This window comes from Pyrus communis, chromosome 11 (assembly GCF_041283825.1).
Source record: "Pyrus communis isolate YQ-2024b chromosome 11, ASM4128382v1, whole genome shotgun sequence".
NCBI classification, from domain to species: Eukaryota; Viridiplantae; Streptophyta; class Magnoliopsida; order Rosales; family Rosaceae; genus Pyrus; species Pyrus communis.
The window spans coordinates 25,591,185-25,615,771 of NC_142575.1; the positions used below are offsets into that span (position 1 = coordinate 25,591,185).

General features: G+C 38.0%; 2 protein-coding genes and 1 pseudogene across 2 annotated transcripts; 2 read left to right on the forward strand and 1 right to left on the reverse strand.

Annotated features, from left to right (window-relative positions):
* The first annotated feature begins 239 nt into the window (after positions 1-239).
* Positions 240-7,075, forward strand: LOC137742042 (rab GTPase-activating protein 22). Its single transcript, XM_068481779.2, has 11 exons — positions 240-866; positions 1,776-1,871; positions 2,355-2,458; positions 2,935-3,164; positions 3,422-3,544; positions 3,691-3,779; positions 4,098-4,203; positions 4,567-4,664; positions 5,248-5,508; positions 6,439-6,522; positions 6,684-7,075. Exons 1-11 carry the CDS (start codon positions 777-779, stop codon positions 6,699-6,701), a joined length of 1,299 nt encoding a protein of 432 aa, XP_068337880.2. The 5' UTR covers positions 240-776; the 3' UTR covers positions 6,702-7,075.
* A 4,918-nt stretch (positions 7,076-11,993) lies between these two features.
* On the forward strand, positions 11,994-12,781 carry LOC148693168 (uncharacterized). The gene is made up of 2 exons (XM_088680322.1): positions 11,994-12,302; positions 12,509-12,781. Exons 1-2 carry the CDS (start codon positions 11,994-11,996, stop codon positions 12,779-12,781), a joined length of 582 nt encoding a protein of 193 aa, XP_088536448.1.
* A 10,713-nt stretch (positions 12,782-23,494) lies between these two features.
* On the reverse strand, positions 23,495-24,161 carry LOC148693169 (uncharacterized; annotated as a pseudogene).
* Between the last annotated feature and the right edge of the window lie 426 nt (positions 24,162-24,587).

The following is a 24,587-nucleotide window of genomic DNA, read 5'->3' on the forward strand; positions in this document are numbered from 1 at the left end:
GACCGACTCCAAAACCATCCAAGGCCATCCAACTCACCGTCTCATCAGGGTCCACCCAATGCGTTGACTTGACTCGGTCTCTCAACTTCCATTGGCTTTCTTTCTGTGTTCACGCGAAAGCGATGGCCTTGGAAATCTCTCAGCCACCCAGTCAAGATTCTGCCACCCAAAAAAAAAAAAAAAAAAAAAAGCAATGAGAAAATCCCATAAAATAGTAAATTTATTTACCACAGAGAAAAAGGTGACCCAAGTACAGGTAATTTCATTTTCTTTTTTACGCTCCTTTATTTCAGGATAAAAATGTAGGGTAATTACGTGCATAATAAATAGATGACATAGAAAATTTAGACAGTGAAAATGAGTGAAAAACAAAGGGAAAACAGAGGAGGTTAAAGAGTTAATAAATATTGGCTGTGGGGTTTTTCAGGTGTGGTGTGCGATGGCAGCCGTCTCGTCACGACTTTGACAGAGTATTTACCGCGACAATCATCATTGTCATAAAACCACACCCCCACACCAACACAGAAAAAAGAAAAAAAAAATAATACCCATAAAAGCAAAAAGGAAAAACAGATCATTTTTTATTTGGTGGGGTTTTGAGCTTGATCCAAAGGGTCTGCGAAAGTTTAATTTTTCTGGGTTTTGATTGGTTTTTTTCTGGGTTTTGGTTGATTTGTTGAAAAGCGGTTAGCTCTGAGTGCTGGTTGAGGGCCATTTTTGTTGGTTTGGGGAAAGTGCTTTTGTGTTTCCTGTGAAAGTGCCTTTGGGGGATTGGAATGTGGAGGGACGCTGGGACTCCTGCTGATTCTTTCTATGAAGTACGCCCTGAGTGTACAGATGTGCCCAAAACCCGCTTCAAGATCAAGGTTTTTCTTTCTGTTCTTTGTTTGATTGTTGGATTTGGATATAAAGACTGGTTTTTTAGATACCCATTGTCTTAATTTTGATCCTTTTCCCATTTGAAAACCAAGATATTGTGTAATGAATCAGATTTGATATTGTAGGGTGCTAGATTTTAGTTAAGATCATGAATTGGTGGTGTTGATATAGAATCACAAAGTGATGAAATTGGCCAATTTTTAGATTTTTCGGAAGGAGAATGTTGGGGATATTGTTAATGTTAATTGATCACCTTGTTGAATTTTGGAAGGAGAATGTAGGACAGGTATAGGATTATTCGGGTGACTAAAACCGGAGTTATGAGGATCTTGTTGGTTCTCAATAAGTATCCGAGAGTCAATATGCTCCCACCCGGTAACGCCTACCCAATATGTTGGGGATATTCGGTCTGGTGTTGCTTATGCACAACTTCATAGAAATCTGTATATGAATGTGTGAACGCCTACGTACACGAATATGAAATTGATAATTGTGAGCAATTTAGGGAAATATAGCTATATTTGCACAAACCCTTGCCTCAAACTCCAGCATGTCGTAATCTTTGGCTTGAAAATTTTCTCAAGTTTTGACATTTTAACTCTTTCTCCTTCTCCATATATCAGGATACGTTTGTAACGCCAATATTTGTGAACTGGATCACCAAAGTATTATGAATCGGAACATCGATCTGGATTATGTTTCATGGGGGTTGGCCTTAATAAGAAAATGATTTGATTATATTAAGGCTTGTAAACAATGAGAAACTGATAAAGATTCATTGTGTATTCTATTAAATATGTCTGCAATTGTCTTATTACTTCATAGTGATTTCAATGTCTCATTACCATGATGTGCTTCTTTCAATCTCCACGCCTTATTTCTATTTGCTCATGCAGGCAGGTAAAACTCTAAGTGTAAGGAAATGGCAGGCTGCATTTAGTCCAGAAGGCCAACTGGATATAGGCAAGACTTTAAGTCGAATTCATCGTGGGGTGAGTGAATCTTCATGATTCATAGCTACCACTTAGTATGCTAAATTTTTTCGTTATATTTATAAAACTCAGTTTTGGATTCTGTGTAGCTATCAGAGCGTCTCGACAATCCTATCAATACTTGTCTTTATGGATTCATTTTTTTCTCTTTATGTTTTTGTTGTTCTTTTATTGTAAAATCCAATGAAAAACCTACCGGTGCTCCTACAGACTTACATGATAGGGAATATCTAGGAAATTAGAGCCATTAGTTTAGTGAAAAAATCAGATTATCCATTACTTAATTTTATTTGTATTTGCACACGAAATAACATAGATGCTTCACTGTTTGACCGTCCAGCTGTTGTTAAGCCTGGTACTAGTTCATCTACATTTTGTGGATATCTAGAACTTATTCTTTTAAATAGTTTTGCTCATGAAATAATCAATTTGCAAGGCTACTGGTCAGCTTCAATCCATAATTATATTATATTTGGCAATTAGGGAATCCATCCATCAATTAGAGGAGAAGTTTGGGAGTTTCTACTAGGTTGTTATGATCCTACGAGCACATTTGATGAAAGAGAGCAGATTCGGCAACGTCGAAGGTATATCTTGTTTCCTGCCTTACTCGGGTTACTTCAAATTTATTTGTCATTTACCTTTTATTTTTTCTTTATCTAAAGAAGTTTCCTAGGGTAGTACACTCGCAATTGATGAGAATGGTCTAAGGAGAAATTATTTCTGGTTCATGTATCTTTTAGTACTGCAATACATTAAGTAATTTAAAGATGATCTTTTGGGAAAATAATCAATATCATGAGTTGAGGTTTATGACTTGCGATGTACCCCAAGTGAGTAAATTTAGTTAACAACAATGGCGAAACATGCTAGCAAAAGACTCAGGCTTTCCTCTTCATACGATAGGGGTCCAGACTCCAGCATCTCTATTTTGTGTGGGATGTGTATATTTCCAAATGTACAGGCTGCACATAATGTTATCTTGTCAGATTCCAGCATGTTATGCTTAACCTGTCCCATTATTCGGTATTATTTGTTAAGTATCATGCTTTGCCCTTTTCAGAGTGCAATATGCTCGGTCAAAAGAAGATTGCCGTCAAATGTTTCCTGTTGTTGGAAGTGGTAGGTTTATCACTGCCCCTGTAATCACTGAAGATGGTCAGCCCATTCAGGATCCCATAGTACTTTCACAAATAAATCCAGACAATGGTTCAAGTACAAACCGTAAGAATGTTATGGAACCAGTAACGGACAAGAAAGTAATCCAGTGGATGCTTACTCTACATCAAATAGGTTTGTGATATATTTTTATTTGTTTGCATGCATACCATGGTTATTTTGGAGGAACTTCTTTTTTATTGTCAGGCATTTTTTTCTTTTTGTTGTCAGTGCCCTGACTATTTTATTGGTCAATTCTATGTTTTCATCACGTCTTTACATCACCTACCTGCAACATGTGAAAAAGTACTGAACTTGACAGATTGCAGAATTTTCATGTTTAATAATGATTTGTTAGATAGCTTTTCTGATTATCTTTATTTGTATGCCAGGTCTTGACGTGGTTCGTACTGACAGGACACTAGTGTTTTATGAGAAGCAAGAAAACTTGTCAAAACTTTGGGATATTTTAGCCGTTTATGCCTGGATAGATACAGATGTCGGTTATTGTCAAGGTTGGTAACATAGGAGTGATTTTTCTACTGAATCCATCCCTTCCCTACACTTCTGGGAAGTGAAAAAGAAATTCATTTTGATTTTTTCAAAAGAAAAAAAAAAAATTGATGTTTCTAAACTCTGAAATTCATGACACAATGATCAGGAATGAGTGATCTTTGTTCCCCCATGATTATCCTTCTTGATGATGAAGCAGATGCATTTTGGTGCTTTGAACGCCTGATGCGCAGACTGGTAAAACTTTGCACCAAATCTTTCACTTTGTATATTATTCTGATGTTGCATCAAATCAATGCCTACCATGTGTTTAAAAAAACTAGGGTTGCTAGGCTCTTCCTTCCAGAAATTAACAGAGGAGATGTGCAATCTTAAATCCATGTATTAATGAGATTCATTAGCTGTTTTTGTTCATCTACTTCTGTCCTTGAACAGTTGCTACAATATTTTTCTTTCGATTTGAAGTTACGTGTTTTCTTTAAAGCTACAAAGTTACCCGGTAATGGTTAATTTGGATTCCAGTTTCTTATGACTTGTTCCATTTTAAATTTAAAGCGAGGAAATTTCAGATGTACCGATAGCTCTGTTGGGGTGGAGGCACAACTAAGTAATCTGGCTTCAATTACTCAAGTCATTGATCCAAAACTTCATCAGCACTTAGGTATTGTCTTTTTTATTTGCTTTAATAAGCTCTACAAATATGTCTATTTACTTGTCAGACAGAAAATATTTGTTTATCTAAAACGTTGGAGACATCATATGTGATTTTCATCATTTTTCATTATTCATAATCTTCTTCTCTGAACTGATCAGGAAAATTCATGCACGCCGACCGTTTGGATGAATATTCGATACATTTATTTAGGGAAAAGAAATCCATTTTTGAGAATTTTTTTTAGAGAAGTTTATTAGGATTTGAATATCAAATTTACTGTGTGTTTCTATCATGTCTCTCTTACATTGCTCAACATAATGCTAAAAAAATGAGGAAGATAGTAATAGATATGTTCAATTTGGAATGCAGAGACACTAGGTGGAGGTGACTATTTATTTGCTTTCCGGATGCTTATGGTTTTGTTCCGTCGAGAATTCTCTTTTTGTGATTCTTTATACCTTTGGGAGGTAAGAATGAGTTTCTGTTAGTACCTTTTTGATATTTTTCTATTCTCCCTTTTGGATTTTTTTTAATATATCTAATTATTGCATGTATAAATACTTTTATCGAATCCGTGGGACTATTTCTGGGAAGCTACTTCATTTTTTACTAATCATCAAATATTTCTCCACAATTCCACTTATATATTGTTCCTTAAATTTAATACTTATGCAGAATATTTTGTATTAGACCTTATTTCTTCCGAGTAAAAGTTGGCAAGTTAGTACTTATTTGACAAGTACTTTTCGAAAATAAATTTTAAGAACTATCGCAGACATTTGATATAAAGACCAAACTTCAGATCATTTGTTTGTGTAATTGGATGTATGTGTTCCTGATTGAATAGTATCGATGCACACCTGTTCTATAATAAAGAAGGGGTGTCCTGCACAGTAAATTTCTGCGGCTATATAGTTAGTGCTTTTTCTTTTTCGTTTTTGGCCAAATATATCCTTTTTCTTTGTGCACGTATACATGGTTATGCTGCATCTTGAACTTAAAAGATCTTATTTATATTGGTAAGAATTTATCTCATTTAAACTTTGACAGATGATGTGGGCTCTTGAGTACGACCCTGACTTGGTCAGTGTGTACGAAGAATCTGATACTGATAGTGAGAAGGCCGAGGGATCTAAAGGGAAACCAAAGTCAACACGTCAGTGTGGGAAGTATGAGAGGGAAAACATGAAAAGTGGAGCAAAGAATTCAGAAGCACCGCTCCCAATTTCTGTTTTCCTTGTTGCCAGTGTCTTGAAAGATAAGAGCTCAAAGCTACTTACAGAAGCTCGTGGTCTGGATGATGTTGTCAAGGTTAGCATTATCAGTTGACGATTTGCTATTCTTAGAACCGTTCAACTTTCAGCTTATATTGAGAATGATATTACATGACTTAAACAGAAAACATGTCTATGTGGGGACAGCCTCGTCATAAATTTATCTAAAACAATAAACAAGAGTTACTAAATGTAAGAAGCCGCTTGCTGTGGCCAAACTAGGGTCCAGGATGCTGGGTGGATTTGACATACATGATAAATTATAATTTACATCTGAAAGTAAAAATATGTAATAAAGTGGAAAGGAATAGGAGACTGGAGCAGCAACATTGATCAGCCAACCCTATTAAATCTTTCCTTGAAAAAGTGGATTCTTCTACGGTAGTCAAACATGGTTCAGAGAAGAATATGATGCTATCGTTTTGTTCTTTCACAAATGATTATAGAAAAATTCTAAAAGCCAAATGAAACTGTTGTTCCAATGTTGTTATCTTGGGTTCCAATTTTGTCCGTGTAGTTTTACAACTTACATTAGGTTGCAATCAAGATCAAAACCCTGAAAAATAATCACATCTTCATGCTGTTTTGTAAGGGATTGGACCCTGAAAATTTCAAATGCGTTGCCTAATCCCTTAAAAATAAAACATGAAAAGTGATGATCTTAAGGATTTTTGGCTTTGATTGCAACCTATTGTTAACTAGCAGGATATAGTTACAAGTTTTGCAGGACGAAATTGGAAGCCCTAGCAAACTGCATGGACTAAAATTGTCTTTAGCTATTTCTAATGCCCTAAGGGAGAAGTTCAAAATAATTCTCTAAGAGTCGTTAGGGACTGGTGAAGAATCTTTGACCCGTGTAATAAACAAGTACTTAGAGTTGTCAAATTTTCAGTTGGTTGAATTGAAACTTAATTTTTGTACAACTTTTACCTGTCTGTTTACTTACCTCACTCTTTTTCTCCGCCAGATATTGAATGACATAACGGGAAATTTAGATGCCAAAAAAGCTTGCACTGGGGCATTGAAACTCCACAAGAAATATCTAAAAAAGGTACTTCAGTTTATTTTGAAGCAGTGTAGTATACAATGATGTTGTTATTAAATTTGCATGTCTAGTTCATGCATTTCTTGTGCGTGTGGATGCGCTCACTTCAAATATTCGTATAATAATCACTCAAAGTTGCAATATCATTCGCTGATTTGTTACTGCAGGTGCCCAAGAAGACATAGCATCACTTTACACATAGATTTTTTGGCCACCCGAAAGAAGCAAGACAATGTTCCTTACATTGTTTTACCCGATTTGGCAAGAGATTATAATTTACTTCCACATAATCTTGGCTCAGAGTTGAGAGAGCTGCACAGTTGGTCCATTCTGCAAAATATTCCCACAAGAGCAATTGTTGTTTGTGAAATTAGTCCAAATTATTTGTATATTAAAAACATTCTTTATAGGCCTGTATTTTGTACAACGGTAGCCGAGGCCTATATTTTGTATTAACGGTACGTTGTTCGTTATGACATTATGAGGGGTGGAAAGTGCTCAAGCTTATGCTGTGCTCCAACCCTAATCAATGAAAATAATTTACAGTGTTCTTTGTTGACATTATCTTGTTGCATTACCTTCTTCCTCCCAGTGCAATATGCTGTTAGAGTTGGTGCAGGCACTTATTTCATTCAGTATTTAGTCATATTCGGAGAACCTGTGTTGTCAGTGTTGATCATTTTGCCTGTGTTTAGAAAGAAGTGAACATGTAGCACAAAAGTTCATTGCAAAATAAACACAACAAAAGACTGGCCACAAGTTGGCAAATTTAGGGTTTGCTTATGTAAGAAACATTTATGTTCAGAAGTGCTTTTGCAAGGAAAACTTTTATTATAAAAATATAAAAGTTTTTTATTAGGCTTATTAGTCGAAATGGCCCCTAAAATTACTATTGAGTCTTAGTTTACCTCCTGAAACTGGTTTTGTCTCACTTCGCCTTTTGAAATTGACATTTACTCTTTTGTCTCACTTTACCCACTTCCGTTAATGGACTATTAAATTTAAGGGTATTTTAGACATTTCAATTTGTATACGTTTATTTACCTCTAGCCTACACACTAAACAAGTCTCAATTTTATTTTTGACAACTCTAATTCAAACGCATAAATTTTGGGCATTTTTAAAAATAAGTTATTCAATTAATAAAAAAATTCCTAGCAACAAAATCATTGTATCAACCAAAATAAAGGTTACATTTGTTCATAGAGTCATTTCACTTACAAGACATCCATATATTGGTTCGAAACTTTTGTTCATAGAGTCATTACAACAAAATCATTATGCCATTAAGCTATCTTATCCAAATTAAATACTTCCCAAACCAAAAAAAATTATTTAAAGCAAATGTGCACAGTTTGAACAAGCTCATGCCTAGTGGAATCGGTGCTCAACAATGTGAAACTTTTTTGTTTCAAACCATGCACATTTGCTTTAAATGATTTTTTTGGTTTGGGAAGAATTTTGGATAAGATAATGGCATAGTGATTTTGTTGTCATGAATATTTTTCAATTGCAGTTTCGAGCCAATACATGGATGTCTTGCAAGTGAAATGACTCTACCAACAAATGTAACCCTTATTTTGATTGATACAATGATTTTGTTGCTTGAAAATTTTCTATTGATTGAATAATTATTTTTGAAAATGCCCCAAGTTTATACGTGAATTAGAGTTGTCAAATATAAAATTAAGACTTGTTTAGTGCGGGGGCTAGAGGTAAATAAATGTGTAAAAACTGAAAATGTCTAAAATACCCTTAAATTTAATAGTCCATTAACAGAAGTGGGTAAAGTGAGACAAAAAAATTGAAAATGTCAGTTTCAAGGAATAAATTGAGACTCAATGACAGTTCCAGGGGCATTTTGACTAATAAGCCTTTTTATTAAGGAAAACTAAAGAAAATGGCTTGAAAACTTTGAGTTTTAATAATAAGGACAAAATAAAGACTAAAATGAATAGTACCAGGATTGACTTTTAGTGTAAAAATGTGGTTTTTCGTTAAAGTGAATAGTATTGGGAGCTTTTCGTTAAAGTGCCATTTTTATTATTGAAATTGCAAATGCTTTGTGGAGAAGTACATAGCCCTTTTACGATTCATAAACATTTTAAATTTTTTTTACCAGACATAATCAAAAGCACTTTTAGTTGTCAAATATGTTTAGCCTTTTGATAAGCAATCCCATTACATGCCCTTATTTTGCCAAGGCAAACTTCTATTGAAATGAAAGGGAGGATGAGTAAAAGCAAGTTTCACAAAAGGAAGGCCATTTCCTTATTTAAACCGAGTCTTATTACTCACCATCTACGTTACATATAAAGAGTTAGAAGACGTTGCATTATTTTACCATATAAATGTCATAATTATAACTGTTCAGTGTGTTCATTTTCTTTATTGTCATCATATAAAGACTCTTTCTTAAAAAATTTATTTGATTTGGAGGCCATTTAATTTCATCATGATGAGGATGCTACTTGTTACCATAACCGTTGATTTATTGGACACATATGAATGGCCAAACAGTCTCCAAATTAAATATTTTTTTAAAGATAATATTTAAATAATAATAACGAGAATAAATAGTTTTGAATATAATATTTGTGCCTTAAAATATTGTCACGTCTTCATATAAGAAAGAATGGCTCCTTACATATAATCAGCCAAGTATGTTAAGCTTCTTCTAGTGTAGCCAATATGAATATTGACTAACCTTTCTTTCAAAAGTCTGGATAAACTTTTAAGTTTGTGTCGGTAAATATTGTGTTCCTTCTTTTTTATTTCTTATCCACTCGCTCATCATTTTTCTTCCTCTCTTATTTTTTTTCAATATACTTTCTTGGTATTACAAGCACAAAAGATAAAGGGAAGTGTTATTGACACTCTAAAAATCTCATTCTACACTCCTCACAAGTGTATTTTTCTTTCGAAATATAGAAAGTTTGGAGTGTAGAATGAGAATTTTGGAGTGCCAATAACAATTCCCAAGATAAAAATTAGAAATTAAAAACGAATGGTTATTCAATCGATTCTTAGTGTAACTTACACTATCCCACTGCTTGGTAGCTCAATACAGAAGATCTTAGACACAATACCAAGATCAGTTTAGACTTGGTGAATTATAGATTGTTGTATCTTCCAAGGAGTACCAGAGAATTTGAAGTTTGTTTAAATGGGTAGAAAGTATGATATTCGACCTTACACTATCCCAGAAGATCTTGGGCACAATACCAAGATCAATTTAGACTTGGTGAATTATAGATTGTTGTATCTTCCAAGGAGTACTGGAGAATTTGAAGTTTGTTTAAATGGGTAGAAAGTATGATATTCAACCTTACACTATCCCTCTACTAGTATTGTGGTCCAGTAGTAGTCCTCTATATTTTTAATTACTTGTAAGTGGAAGGTTTTATATTTGACCTTCATAGTTCAATACCTATTTATGCATACATATTACATATGAAAATCATTTAGCATCTTATGTTGTCGTATTGTTAACCTATAGAACAAAGAAAATTGTTTGTACCATACTTGACCAATCCCGAAACTACTGAGTATTGGTTAACAGTATACCATGAAGGACCCACAAGACTTTCCCTCCAACCAGGAGGCCAATCACAACGCGACATGTGTCGATATCAGAGGCCAATCACATCACAACACATGTCAATATCAGAGGCCAATCACAACACAACACGTGTCAATGTCAGAACAAAACTAGAAACTCTCTTCTATAAAAGGGATCATTCTCCAACAATAATTCCTAATGTCATTTGTACCAAACTATTCACTAGAACTCACTAAAGGAGAGCTTGAACCTATGTATTTGTGTAAACCCTTCACAATTAATGAGAACTCCTCTACTCCGTGGACGTAGCCAATCTAGGTGAACCATGTACATCTTGTGTTTGTTTCCCTATCCCTACCTCTTTACATACTTACCCACACTGGTGACTGAAGCAATGTAGCGAAAGTCACAAACTTGACACTTTCTGTTGTACCAAAGTCCTCGCTGATTTTGTGCATCAACTTTGGCACCGTCTGTGGGAATCACACTTACTCCTACTCTCTTCAGCTTTGTCAAGTTGGTTTCCACCATTCGTATACCCTCTTTTGACCAGGCATCCCTCTTCAACATGGGGAGCGAAGGAAGCCACAGCACACAGAACGACACCCCCTCGCGCCTAGTGTAAGGCAGCTAAAGAAGGAACGAAAGAAGTTCACTCTTTAAGCTAAATTCGAAGAGTTGGAAGCTCAGAACAACATGATAACATTGAAGAATGAGGTCCTCCAAGAGCAGTATGAGAAACTCTTCGAGATGCTCCATGAGGCTAGGCATACTCAAACACATGAGCTCATCGTCCCCATGGAAGTCAACCACTAAATGGGTGCCCCCAACACGGAGGGTCACCGATCTTCGACATGGCTGTTTCTAATGAAGAGCGAGTTAATCATCAAGGTTTTGATCAACATGAGGCATCTCTCAGCCTAGCTGCTTCGACCCAAAATGGGAGAAATGGAGGAAGACACCTCTTTGCAGAGCGAGGGGAAGGATCAAAAGTCATTTATCGCGACTGTCAAGACTTCCTGAGACAACGTCGAGAAAATCCCATCCACATAAGCTCGAAGATCAATGACCCAAGGGTTTTTGAAAGACTCGTTCCCCTCCCACGACCTAGGCCAGCTGTCAATCTAAGGAAAGAGCGACAGGTTCTAGAAAAACATGAAGGTACAGGGGACTCGGAAGTATTCCAACAGACTCGCTTTAGAAGTCAGTACGGCGAGTCCAAGGAAAAGTCACACATTCTTGATCAAACTTTCCTACTTTTAAGAGGCAATGGATACAAAAGAAAACTCCAATAGTACATGACTCCACTCAGGACCCCCTTATCTTTTAGCTCATTGAGGAAGTAAACAATTTGAAGGCTAAAGGTCAGGCTGAGATACGTGATTGGAACCAACCCAAGCCTAACCCTCTTACAAGGAGGATCCTTAACACCCCCTTCAAGTGAAGACAAAATAAAAACTCGGCTTACAACTTTACACTGGAATGGAGGATCCGATTGAACATCTTAATCTCTTTAAGTCCACAATGGCATACTGGATGCATACCGATGAAGAGCGATGTCTCATCTTCCCTTCCATTTTCTCTGGTGGAGCTCTAAACTGTTTGTCTCTCAACACATCTTCCAGACTGATCGCTTGCACTCTGCAGATGACTTGTACACTATTTTCCAGAAGTCGGACGAGTCACTACGAAAGTATGCTGGCCGTTTCAGCCATGAGTATTCTCGCTGCGCTGAGGCAGATGATAAGACCGCCCTCAAAGCCTTCACGGCAGGCCTACGTGACTGTTTCTTCAAGTACATGATTAATGCCAACATTTAGGGGAGGCAAGTATCAAAAGCCTAACTGGGATCCAATATGTTTCTACCCTGAGGAAGAAAGAGGTATCACCTACCCTCACAAACGACCCACTGATCATGGAGGCTTATATAGCCAACTTTGATGTACGACGAATCCTGGTAGACACGGGGGCTTCGGTCAATATCATGTTTGTTGAAGTTTTCAGGGCACTTAATGTAGCTGAACACTTGCTCGATCACTCAGTTTCTCTTCTGATAAGCTTTTCCGGTGATGTCGTGCAACCTTTAGGGAGCATACATTTACCGTTCACCATTGGTACATGCCCTTACACTGCCACCATCACCACTAACTTCCTGGTGGTTGACTGCCCAACGATATGCAATGTCATCTTTGGGGGCACGGGCATCAATGATCTTAAGGACATGGTATCCACACATATGTTATTGATGAAATTTCCAACCCCCTATGGCAACGGTTACATCAGAGGATATCAACTTAGTGCATGCTCATGTTACAACACTTCAGTTAAGCAACAACGTTTGTCTGTGCCATAAGAAACACTTTCTATACATGACCAAGTTATAAAAACCAGTTTGAACAAAGCCAACTTGGATCTTCACGGTGGTAACAGTCAACCGATGATCCTCGAGATGACTCTTTCACCCAGCAAGCACAACCTGTTGAAGAGTTGGAGAATGTCACTATCTCAAAAGATTATCCGGACCGCATAGTGAAGATTGGCACCACTTTGTTACCACTCATTCAGTTGGCATTGATCGCTTTTTTGCAAGAGAACACTGAAGTCTTTGCCTGGTTATACAAAGACATGCCAGACATCTTTCCTGATATCATATGTCATCGCTTGAGTATTGATCCCAAGACCAAGCCGGTGAGACAGAAGTGAATATCTTATGATGCTGAATGATACGAGGCAATAAAGGTTAAAGTTGAAAAACTCAAAAGCATAGGCTTCGTCCGTGAAGTCAATTATCCAACAGGGGTAACAAATGTGGTCCTTTTTAAGAAATATTTGACCAAGGAAATTCTCTTGCTTCAAAAGATCTTATGGAGAATGTGTGGCGACTACACCGACTTAAACAAAGGATGCCCAAATGATAGCTTTCCCATTCCTCTCATTGATAGACTTATAGACTCTACAGCAGGGTGTGAACTCTTGAGCTTCATGGACGTTTACTCAGGGTATAACCAAATCCTCATGAACCCTTTGGACCAAGAACACACGACCTTCACTACTGACAGAGGACTATATTGCTATAAAGTCACGTCATTCGACCAAAAGAATGCAGGAACGACTTAACAGAGATTAGTCAATTCAATGTTCGCTGACCAGATTAGGGAAGTTTATGTTGATGATATGTTAGTCAAAAGCAAACATGCTGACCAACACATAACCAACCTGTCTGAAACCTTCTCCATCATGAAGAAGTATCGAATGAGGTTGAACCCCAACAAATGCGCCTTCAACGTAGGCTATGGAAAATTTTTGGGCTTTATGATTAGCCAACGAGGCAATGAAGCTGTTAATGCACAAAATCAGCGACGACTTTGGTACAACAAAAAGTGTCAAGTTTGTGACCTTCGCTAGATTGCTCCGGTCACCAGTGTGGGTAAGTATGTAAAGAGATAGGGACAGGGAAACAAACACAAGAAGTACATGGTTCACCCAGATTGGCTACGTCCACGGAGTAGATGAGCTCTCATTTATTGTGAAGGGTTTATATAAATACATAAGTTTAAGCTCTCATTTAGTGAGTTCTAATAAATAGTTTGGTACAAATGACATTAGGGATTATTGTGAGAGAATGATCCCCTTTTATAGAAGAGAGTTTCTAGCTTTGTTCTAACATTGACACGTGTCGTGTTGTGATTGACCTCTAATATCGACACGTGTTGCACTGTGTTTAGCCTCTGATATCGACACGTGTCTCGTTGTGAATGGCCTCCTGGTTGGAAGGAAAGTCTTGTGGGTCCTTGACAATATACTATTGATCGGTGCTCAGTAGTCCGCAAGGACTTTGGTACAATAGAAAGTGTCAAGTTTGTGACTTTCGCTAGATTGCTCCGGTCACCAATGTGGGTAAGTATATAAAGAGATAGGGACAGGGAAACGAACACAAGATGTACGTGGTTCACCCACATTAGCTATGTCATAGAGGAGTTCTCATTAATTGTGAAGGGTTTACACAAATACATAGGTTCAAGCTTTCTTTTAATGAGTTCTAGTAAATAGTTTGGTACAAATGACATTAGGGATTATTGTGGGAGAACGATCCCCTTTTATAGAAAAGAGTTTCTAGCTTTGTTCTAACATTGACACGTGTCATGCTGTGATTGGCCTTTGATATCGACACATGTTGCGTTGTGATTGACCTCTGATATCGACACGTGTCGCGTTGTGATTGGCCTCCTGGTTTGAGGGAAAGTCTTGTGGGTCCTTGACGGTATATTGTTGACCAGTGCTCAATAGTTTCGGAATTGGTCAAGTATGGTATAAACAGTGCTCCTCTAAGTTCCCCAGTAAGGGAAGCTCCTCAGTTGGGGACTTGCAAGATCCAAGCCATTGAGTAACCATGAAACTTCTACGTGCCGAAGCGTGATATCATTTTCATTTGCCTCTGCCCCATAGGTAGATGTGGCCTCTTCTTTGGAAGTACTTTTCATCCATCCAGGAATGGTATCTTTAGTTGATGTTGACGCACAAGGTAATGTATCATTTTCATTTGAAGCTTACTTGTATTTTCGGGCTTGGTCAAGTGCGATACAAACCCTATAGTAAGAGTCCCCCAAGTCTTTAAGCGAGGAAATTTGTCGAAAAAGGTAATAGACAAGGTAAGCAATCAAAGTTCTAAGCAATTAGTCTTAGATTGGAAGTTTTATTTCAGGTTATGGCTGATTGTTCTCATTCTCATTGTCTTGTAGACCGCAATAAGGACAAAGAAAAGGACATGGAGAAGAGATGATATGAGATATTTTTTCTTTTGAAGAAGTAACGGATGAATCGGCACATGTTGTCGTACTTGTTGACTTTCCACAAGCTTATTCTTGAACTGGGCTGGAGTGTTTTCCGGTTTCCTCCAAATGCGAGAGCCGACTCAAGAATTTGAGGGTCAAAATAAGTCTGTCAAATCTGGAGTACGTTCGATCCTGATGATATGAGATACTTCTGTTGTTGACAAAGTAGTGGATGTGGTATGGTGAGGCATTGTTCTTCGGCGACGGTGTTAGCAAAAGGCTGTTGAAGCTTCTCGATCTCTTTAATTAGAGCAACGATGCCGAACTTGGATTTGACTTAGACTCCTCCGTTTGGATTGTGCGATTCTACAAGAAGGGCATCGTGCTGTAGTAATATGTTCCAGTTCATCGTTGAACCTTCTGCTTCAATCTTTTGTATAGCAGAAGTGGTGTGCAACCTTTGCATTTAAATGGTCATTCAGAGCACTACTTCTCAACGACTCATCTATGCTTGGTGGCTTCAGTGTAAAGAGCCAATATCTTACCAACTGTTCTGAGGTATTTGCCAGAGGAATTCGTGACCTTGACAACAGTTGAGTATGAGTATTCGAGAGCAATGCTAGGCAAGCAATCATGCAAAGGTTCTGGATAATCAGTTCTAGATCAGAAGTTTGATATTAGGTTCTGACTGATTGCTTCATTTCTCCTTATCTTGCATGTAAAAGCAATGGTAAAGGAAAAGAAAGGGAAAAAACATGATATGGGATACTCTTGCTTTTGACCCTAATGATATGAGATACTCTTGTTCTGGCATGACTTGTTTGTAGAAGTATTATCGGTAGGGGGAAGGAGATGAGTATTTCGAGAGACTTCATTGGGAGTGCCCTCTTGGATGTGAGAAAGAGTTGAGCATTTTTTTGGCAAGTCTGCTTGACTGTGGAGGATAGAGGTCAACATATATAGGAATTGTCCCAATAGCGAGTAATAATGATGTTCTTTTACCCTTTTTGGTCAGAGCAATGTAGTGGCTGTTGCAAGATTCACTTCTTTTAACTTTGTTAGAGCTCTTTGAAAAAGTGGTATGTGGTATCCAGAAAGCTAATGTTGCATGTGAAGATTATAGATAAATTTTATCCAACAAAACCTGGCTCTCGAAGTTCGGAGAACGGTGCCTCTTTGATTTTTGAAACAAACAATCTTGTTGGGGATTTGGTTTTCGAGATTCGGAGAGCGGTGCCTTTTCAATTTTTGAGCAAGCAATCTTATTGGGGATCTGGTTCTCGAGATTCAGGGAGCGGTGCCTCTTCAATTTCTGGGCAAGCAATCTTGTTGGGAGTGCTTTCTCAGATGTAAGGAAAGGTTGGGCATTTTTACAAGTCTGTTTTGCCACGGAGCACTGAGGTTGACACTGATAGGAGCATATTCATGCGACTTAAATGGCTTGTTCTCGTACATTTACGTTGTTATTTCTTAGTTCTTTAAGTCTTTTAAGTTAGTTTCGTATGTTTTCAGGTTCTAAGGGCTTAAGGAGCAAAGAAGTGCATTTAGGGGCCTTTTGGAGCACTATTGGGCTAAGGATGGATAGCTTATGCTTGGAGCCAAAATGTTGGATGAAATTGAAGGCCTTGTATGCACCTTAGGACATAAAACCAAGGGCCTAACCCATGCATAACCCACCAATTTCAACCACATGCACACAAACACATTCTATGCCATGCAAACCAACCTATTTTAGGCCCATTCTATGTACTTAAACCCTAGCCCTTTAAACTTGCAGCCCTATTATGATTTATTCACTTCCATATTCTTCTTTAATCCACATGCATTCATCATAATTCACAACACAAAACAATCACACCAACAACAACATTGTCGTGCCTTCCCTTGACATTTTCAGCCTTCTCCCTTCATCATTGCAGCCACATTCTTCCATTCCCACTTCAATCATTCACCCTAGCTTGCAGCCACATGCATTCCCATTCTATATTTCACCCACATGCACCCATAATCACCCAAAACAAGCCCTTGCCGTGCACTCTCATGCAATTCCAGCATTCCACCAACTTTTCCTAGCTGTTTTTCACATGCATTCCCTCACTCTTTAAACATTTCCAACCTAGCAACCCCTTTAACCATTCATCCTAGCTGCCATTAACATGCTTTCCCCTCCATTCTCTCCCTATAAAACCATGCAATGCATTCATACAATCCATTCCATTCACCACAACACAACACACAACACAAACACTTCCCCTTGCCGTGCAAATCCCCTTCCATTTCTGCACCATTTCTTCTCCTCCATTGCAGCCACTCCAACCATTCCCCACTCCATTCCACATACACCTAAAGCCCTAAACATCTCCTTAGACCTTGTGCCACAACGAAGAGGAAGAGAAGAGTGCCTAAACGTTCATACAATTCAAGTTTGAGTTGTTGGAATGTTTAGGTGTTTCTTTGATTTCAATGTTTAAATTCAATTCTCTTTGTTTTGTACGTATGAGGAATGGAAGAGAAGAGTGCCTAAACGTTCATACAATTCAAGTTTGAGTTGTTGGAATGTTTAGGTGTTTCTTTGATTTCAAAGTTATGAGGAACTAAACCCCCTTTAGCTAGGGGGTGATTCAAAACTATGTTTATGTTTGCAATATGAATTGATTAACTTTCGTTGGAATTTCATAAGTTGTGGATTCAATTTGTTTAACCGTTTGATTGATAACTTATTTATGTATGTTTATTGAGAATGCGCGCTTAATTTTCATGCATGAATATGACGCTAGAATATAAGTGAGTTTCACCTAATCGTTATGAACTTATATTCACAAGTAGTGGAGGTTGCTTATAAACAATCGCGTTAAATGAATTCTTGGCACGAGTTTCATGCTCATCATAGTAACGAATGCCTCGTCAACACTTATAGTTTTCATAATGCTTAATGATCTTTGATTGTATCTTTATTGTGCTGTTCACGTAAAGGACTTTTGGAGAATGTTGTGAATTGCGTTGCGCAAACCCATCCAATTCATTAACTTAAGGAAAACTTGACGGTTAATTTAAGCGGACCTAATTGACCCGGGGCGTTGAGTTTCATAATTTATCGAAAGATCAACTGAGAATCAATATTGTATGCAAGTGTAACATGTGTGGAGAAGAACCCCTTAGCTAGCCTTCATTCCATTCATTAAATCCAAATTCATTTTACAATTTGCTTAGTTTATTAACTTGTTTTGTTATTTCAATTTTCGTCAAATCAAACTTCCCCCCCCCCCCCCCCAATATTTTGTTAAGTCTTAGTCATTTGATTTGTTTTAAGTATTTTACGTTTGTTTAGTTTTGCATTCTTTGAGTTTAGTTTAATGTTTTAAACTTTATTTTACGTTGTTTAGTTTTGCATTCTTTGAGTCTAGTATAGTGTTTTATATTGTGTTTTTACGTTTTTGAGTCAAATCCAAGTGATTAACAATCCCTCCTAATCCCCGGTCCAGAACGATCCCTACTTACATCATTACTACAATTGTCAAAAAGAGGGTTTAATTTGTGCGCGTATAATTCTCACATCAGACACACATAAGGATTTTCTAGTTATCAAGTAGTGGTGTTGTTCCTTTACCCTTGTGGGTAATAGTAGGATAGTTGGACTTTCAAAATTTACGTGTCTTAACTTTGTCAGAGTTCTTTGGCGAAGTTATCCTTGGTATTCGAGGAACTGATGTCGCGTGTGAAGATTACTAATAAATTTTACTCAATAAAATCCGCTTCTTGAAATTCGGAAAGTGTTGCCTCTTCGATTTTTTAACAAACGACCTTGTTGCCCTTTCTTTTATGGGGGCACCAATTGTGTTCAGGAAGTACGTTTAGAGAGTTGCTGCTTGTAGGAATTCCTCCTTTATTTTCGTACTTTTGAGATTTATTGGACCTATTTTTCCTTCGTCATTTCTGAAATGTCTAGCCCATCCGACTGTTGTTTTGACTTGAATATTGGTGAAGAGGCAACCATGTCTTCTCAAGACAACATATGGCGCCCATACTTCTTATCCCCTATTGGTCATCTTACTATTGAGGACTCTATGATGAAGAATGACATGATCGCTGCAGCAGTGGTTAGGAATCTTCTCACTCCCAAATATAATAGACTACTTTCCAGACGGCTCGATGAGTTGGCTGTTAAGGATTTTTTGGCTCTCAGTGTTTAGTGTGCGGGTTCTGTGTCTAATATGGCCCAATGCCTATTTGCTCGAACCCGCCAAGTTGAATCATTGGCGGCTGAAGTGATAAGTTTCAAACAGGAGTTCAAAGGGCTTAAGCACGAGAACAAACAGTTACACAGGCTCGCACATAGTTATGCTACAAACATCAAGATAAAGCTTGACCAGTTGCAGGAATCCGAGGGTTTGATTTTAAATGATCATCAGAGGTTTGTGAGTTTGTTCGAAAGGCATTTATTGCCTTCGCCCTCTGGGGATGTACCACATACTGAAGGTCCAAATGATCAACCTCTGGTGCCTCTTCTTTCTGGGGTTCTACCCAGTACTGAGGCTCCAAATGATCACCCTTCGGTGCCTCCTATTTTCTGGGCTTTGCCGAGTGCTGAGACTTCTCATGAGTAACCTTTGTGAAGACCCCCTCATGTTTGTTTGTTTTGATTCATGTGTATGCTCGTATTTATAATTTATCGAAAATATCAATAAATAAGTTTTACTTCATTTAACATGTTGTGTTAAATATACTAAGGCATCCTTCACTAAGTTCTTTGAATTTTTTCTTTTGTTGAAGTTTGCACGTTGAAACTTCGTGGGTGGATCCTGCAGGTTGAAATAATGCCCCATTAATTTCCCGAGTGAGAAAAACTGCTCGGTTAGGGACTTGAAAAATCCAAGTCGCTGAGTAGTCGCGAAACTTTAGAGTACCGATGTGTAGTAGTATATGGTAGAAGTCCCCCAAGTCTCCGGTCGTACCTCTGAGATTTATTGGACCTATTTTTCCTTCGTCATTTCTGAAAATGTCTGGCCCATCCGACCGTCATTTTGACTTGAATGTTGGTGAAGAGGCAACCATGTCCTCTCAAGACAACATATGGTGCCCATCCTTCTTATCCCCTACTGGTCCTCTTACTGTTGGGGACTCTGTGATGAAGAATGACATGACCGCTGCGGTGGTGACCAGGAATCTTCTCACTCCCAAAGATAACAAACTACTTTCCAAACGGCTCGATGAGTTGGCTGTTAAGGATTCTTTGGCTCTCAGTGTTCAATGTGCGGGTTCTGCGTTTAATATGGCCCAACGCCTATTTGCTCAAACCCGCTAAGTTGAATCATTGACGGCTGAAATGGTAAGTCTCAAACAGGAGATCAGAGGGCTTAAGCACGAGAATAAACAGTTGCACAAGCTCGCACATAACTATGCTACAAACATAAAGAGAAAGCTTGACCAGTTGCAGGAATTCGAGGGTCAAATTTTAAATGATCATCAGAGGTTTGTGAGTTTGTTTGAAAGGCATTTATTGCCTTCGTCCTCTGGGGCTGTACTGAAGCTCCAAATGATCAACCTTCGGTGCCTCCTTTTTATGGGATTCTGCCCAATACTGAGGCTCTATATATATCTAAATCTTCTGCTTCAATCTTCTCTGTATAGCAGAAGTGGTGCCTCCTCTTTCTGGGATTCTTCATATATATATTTTTTTATGAAGGTTGTTAGGCCCAAGAAAAAAAGAGAACCCTAGCCCTTTACACCTTTTTTTTTTTTTTTTTTTTAATTGGTAACCAAGCCCAAAGTAGAAGGCCCAGTCTTTGACTAGGTTTTTTTTGTGCCTTAACTGCGCAGGTCACGTGCTTCCTCCTCAACCTGTCTATATTCTCTGCGCAGCTCCCATTGTTCTCCTCTGTAACTCTTCAATATAACACCATCCTCTGTAGCTCAAATCGCAAAGCCATCTTCACGAAAGTTGTTCCTTAACTTGTGAACTACAACATAACCAAATTTGAGATCCATTGGAGTAGTACAAATCTAGAAATTCAGGTATGATGAGTGACTGTGCATCATTTGTCTGTCAACCCGTCAGACCTGTTGTGAGTTTCGAAACTCCATTTTCTCTTGCTCAGATCAGCATACTTTCTTCATCGAAGTTGTTCCTTAACTTGTGAACTTCAACATATCCAAATTTGAGATCCATCGGAGCAGTACAAATCCAGAAATTCAGGTATGATGAGTGACCATGCATCATTTGTTTGTCAACCCGTCAGACCTGTTGTGAGTTTCGCAACTCCATTTTCTCTTGCTCAGATCAACATACTTTATGCATCGAAGTTGTTCCTCATCATCTCTTCCATAACATATTAAAAATGCAAAATTAACTAACGGTTAAATACTTCCAGATCTTCGAAACATCACAGCTTTGAAATCTGCAGGAATCCAACTGTCATGTTTGGAGCTTCAACACTCTAATTTTCTTTCACTTAAACAGAAACAGTTCCTTCTTGAAAGTTGTTCATCTGCTCAAGAACTATAAGATGTTCAAAATTCAGCACCACTAGGGAAAAGCAGAAGTTGCAGAAATTTGATAGATGAAAGGTGATGGAAGAGGGAGAGAGAGAAAGGCTGCTTGGGTTGGATTTCTAGTCTGGGGGAGATTCTAGTTTTTGTAGCACCTTCATTACTGGTGAATTTCTTGTACTTTTGTCCACCATTAAATTTGGAACTTTGACTTGTTATTTACTCTATTATAATATCTTTGGAAACATATATAAAGAAATAAATAAGAAGGAGAATCTTGGGACCTTATGGGTGTAAAACAAAAAATGTTTACGTTTACCCATGTGTTTTTGTACAGATTCAAGAGAATCTTGGGTTTTGTGGACAAAATTTGTTTATTTGGAGCAAGGTTTTGTGTTTGGAAAATAGTTTAATAGGTAAGGTTTATTGATTGTAGGTTTTTGGTTGGATATATAGCTTGAATGGTTGAAGCTATTTTAGGACACCAAACTTGATTTAGCTTCACACTATCTTGATCAAGAGTATGTGAAGCTTTTATATGTTTAAGTGTTGAAGTTTTGTAGTGAAGCTTTATAGGTGAAGTTTTGTAGGCGAAGCTTTGTGGTTGAAGCTTTGTAGGTGAAGCTTTGTGGGTGAAACTTTGTGGGTGAAGCTTTGTGGTTGAACAAGTCAAAGTTCCAAATTTAATGGTGAACAAAAGTACAAGAAATTCACCAGTAATGAAGGTGCTACAAAAACTGGAATCTCCCCAGACTAGAAATCCAACCCAAGCAACCTCTTTCTCTCTTTCCCTCTTCCGTCTCCTTTCATCTATCAAATTTCTGCAACTTCTGCTCTTCCCCAGTAGAGCTGCATTTTGAACATCTTATAGTTCTTGAGCAGATGAAAATCTTTCAAGAAGGAACTGTTTCTGTTTAAGCGAAGGAAATTAGAGTGTTGAAGCTCCAATATGACAGTCGGATTCCTGCAGATTTCAAAGCTGCTGTGATGTTTCGAAGATCTGGAATTATTTAACCGTTAGTTCATTCTGAATTTTTGATATGTTATGGAAGAGATGATGAGGAACAACTTCGATGAAGAAATTATTCTGATCTGAGCAAGAGAAAATGGAGTTTCGAAACTCACAACAGTTCTGACGGGTTGATAGAAAAATGATGACCAGTCACTCATCTACTTGAATTTCTGGATTTGTACTACTCTGATGGATCTCAAATTTGGATATGTTGTATTTTACAAGTTAAGGAACAACTTCGATGAAGAAAGTATGCTGATCTAAGAAAGAAAAAATGGAGTTTCGAAACTCACAACAGGTCTGACGGGTTGACAGACAAATGATGCACAGTCACTCAACATTCCTGAATGTCTGGATTTGTACTACTCCGATGGATCTCAAATTTGGATATGTTGTAGTTCACAAGTTAAGGAACAACTTTTGTGAAGATGGCTTTGCGATTTGAGCTGCAGAGGATGGTGTTATATTGAAGAGCTACATAGGAGAACAATGGGAGCTGCGCAGAGAAGATGGACAGGCTGAGGAAGAAGCACGTGACCTGCTGTGCAGTTAGGGCATAGAAAAAACCCAGTCAAAGACTGCACCTTCTACTTCGGGCCTGGTTACCAATTTCAAAAAAAAAAAAAAAAAAAAAAAAAAAGAAAGGTGTAAAGGGCTAGGGCTCTTTTTTTTCCTTAGGCCTAACAACCTTCATAAAAATATATATATATGAAGAAGGGGTTTTGGACTACCACATAGAAAAGAAAAGGGTGAGGTTTTATTAATTTTGAAACTTGACTAGTAGCAAGACACCTTCTTCGTCAACTCCCTCGACCGAAGACTTGAGGGACTCCTACCATATACTACTACACCTCGGTACTCGAAAGTTTCGCGACTACTGAGTGACTTGGATTTTTCAAGTCTCCAACCGAGAAGTTTTCCTCACTCGGGAAATTAAGGGAGCATTATTTCAACCTGCAGGATCCACCCACGAAGTTTCAACGTGCAAACTTCAACAAAAGAAAAAATTCAAAGAACTTAGTGAATGATGCCTTAGTGTATTTAACACAATACGTTGAATGAAGTTAAGCCTATTTATTGATATCTTCGATAAATTACAAATACATGCATACACATGAATCAAAACAAACAAACAGGAGGAGGCTTTCACAAAGGTTGCTCATGAGAAATCTCAGCACTCGGCAAAGCCCCAGAAATAGGAGGCACCGAAGGGTGATCATTTAGAGCCTCAGTACTGGGCAGAATCCCAGAAAGAGGAGGCACCGAAGGTTGATCATTTGGAGCTTCAGTACAGCCCCAGAGGACGAAGGCAATAAATGCCTTTCGAACAAACTCACAAACCTCTGATGATCATTTAAAATCTGACCCTCGGATTCCTGAACTGGTCAAGCTTTCTCTTTATGTTTGTAGCATAGTTATGTGCGAGCTTGTGCAACTGCTTATTCTTGTGCTTAAGCCCTCTAATCTCCTGTTTGAGACTTACCACTTCAGCCGTCAATGATTCAACTTAGCGGGTTTGAGCAAATAGGCGTTGGGTCATATTAAACACAGAACCCGCACACTGAACACTGAGAGCCAAAGAATCCTTAACAGCCAACTCATGGAGCCGTCTGGAAAGTAGTTTGTTATCTTTGGGAGTGAGAAGATTCCTGGTCACCACCGCAGCGGTCATGTCATTCTTCATCATAGAGTCCCCAATAGTAAGAGGACCAGTAGGGGATAAGAAGGATGAGCACCATATGTTGTCTTGAGAAGACATGGTTGCCTCTTCACCAACATTCAAGTCAAAATGACGGTCGGATGGGCCAGACATTTTCAGAAATGACGAAGGAAAAATAGGTCCAATAAATCTCAGAAGTACGAAAATAAGGGAGGAATTCCTACAAGCAGTAACTCTCTGAATGTACTTCTTGAACACAATTGGTGCACCTATAAAAGAAAGGGCAACAGGGCCGTTTGTTCAAAAATCGAAAAAGTATCATTCTCCAAATTTCGAGAAGTAAATTTTCCTGAGTAAAATTTATTAGCAATCTTCACACGCAACATCAGTTCCTCGAATACCAATAATAACTTTTCCAAAGAACTCTGACAAAGTTAAGACACGTAAATTTTGAAGGTCCAGCTATCCTACTATTACCCATAATGGTAAAGGACCAGCACCACTGCTTGATAACTGGAAAATCCCTATGTGTGTCAACCTCCGTGCTCCGTGGCAAAGCAGACTTGCAAAAATGCCCAA

Bases quoted from the DNA above. Each gene is read 5' to 3' on its own strand.
- LOC137742042 (XM_068481779.2), top strand. From the start codon at position 777: ATGTGGAGGGACGCTGGGACTCCTGCTGATTCTTTCTATGAAGTACGC. The intron at 3,165-3,421 runs GTTTGTGATATA...TTTGTATGCCAG, and splicing joins GCTTACTCTACATCAAATAG to GTCTTGACGTGGTTCGTACT. The intron at 5,509-6,438 runs GTTAGCATTATC...TTTCTCCGCCAG, and splicing joins GTCTGGATGATGTTGTCAAG to ATATTGAATGACATAACGGG.
- LOC148693168 (XM_088680322.1), top strand. From the start codon at position 11,994: ATGGAGGCTTATATAGCCAACTTTGATGTACGACGAATCCTGGTAGAC. The intron at 12,303-12,508 runs GTATCCACACAT...CGGTGGTAACAG, and splicing joins TCAATGATCTTAAGGACATG to TCAACCGATGATCCTCGAGA.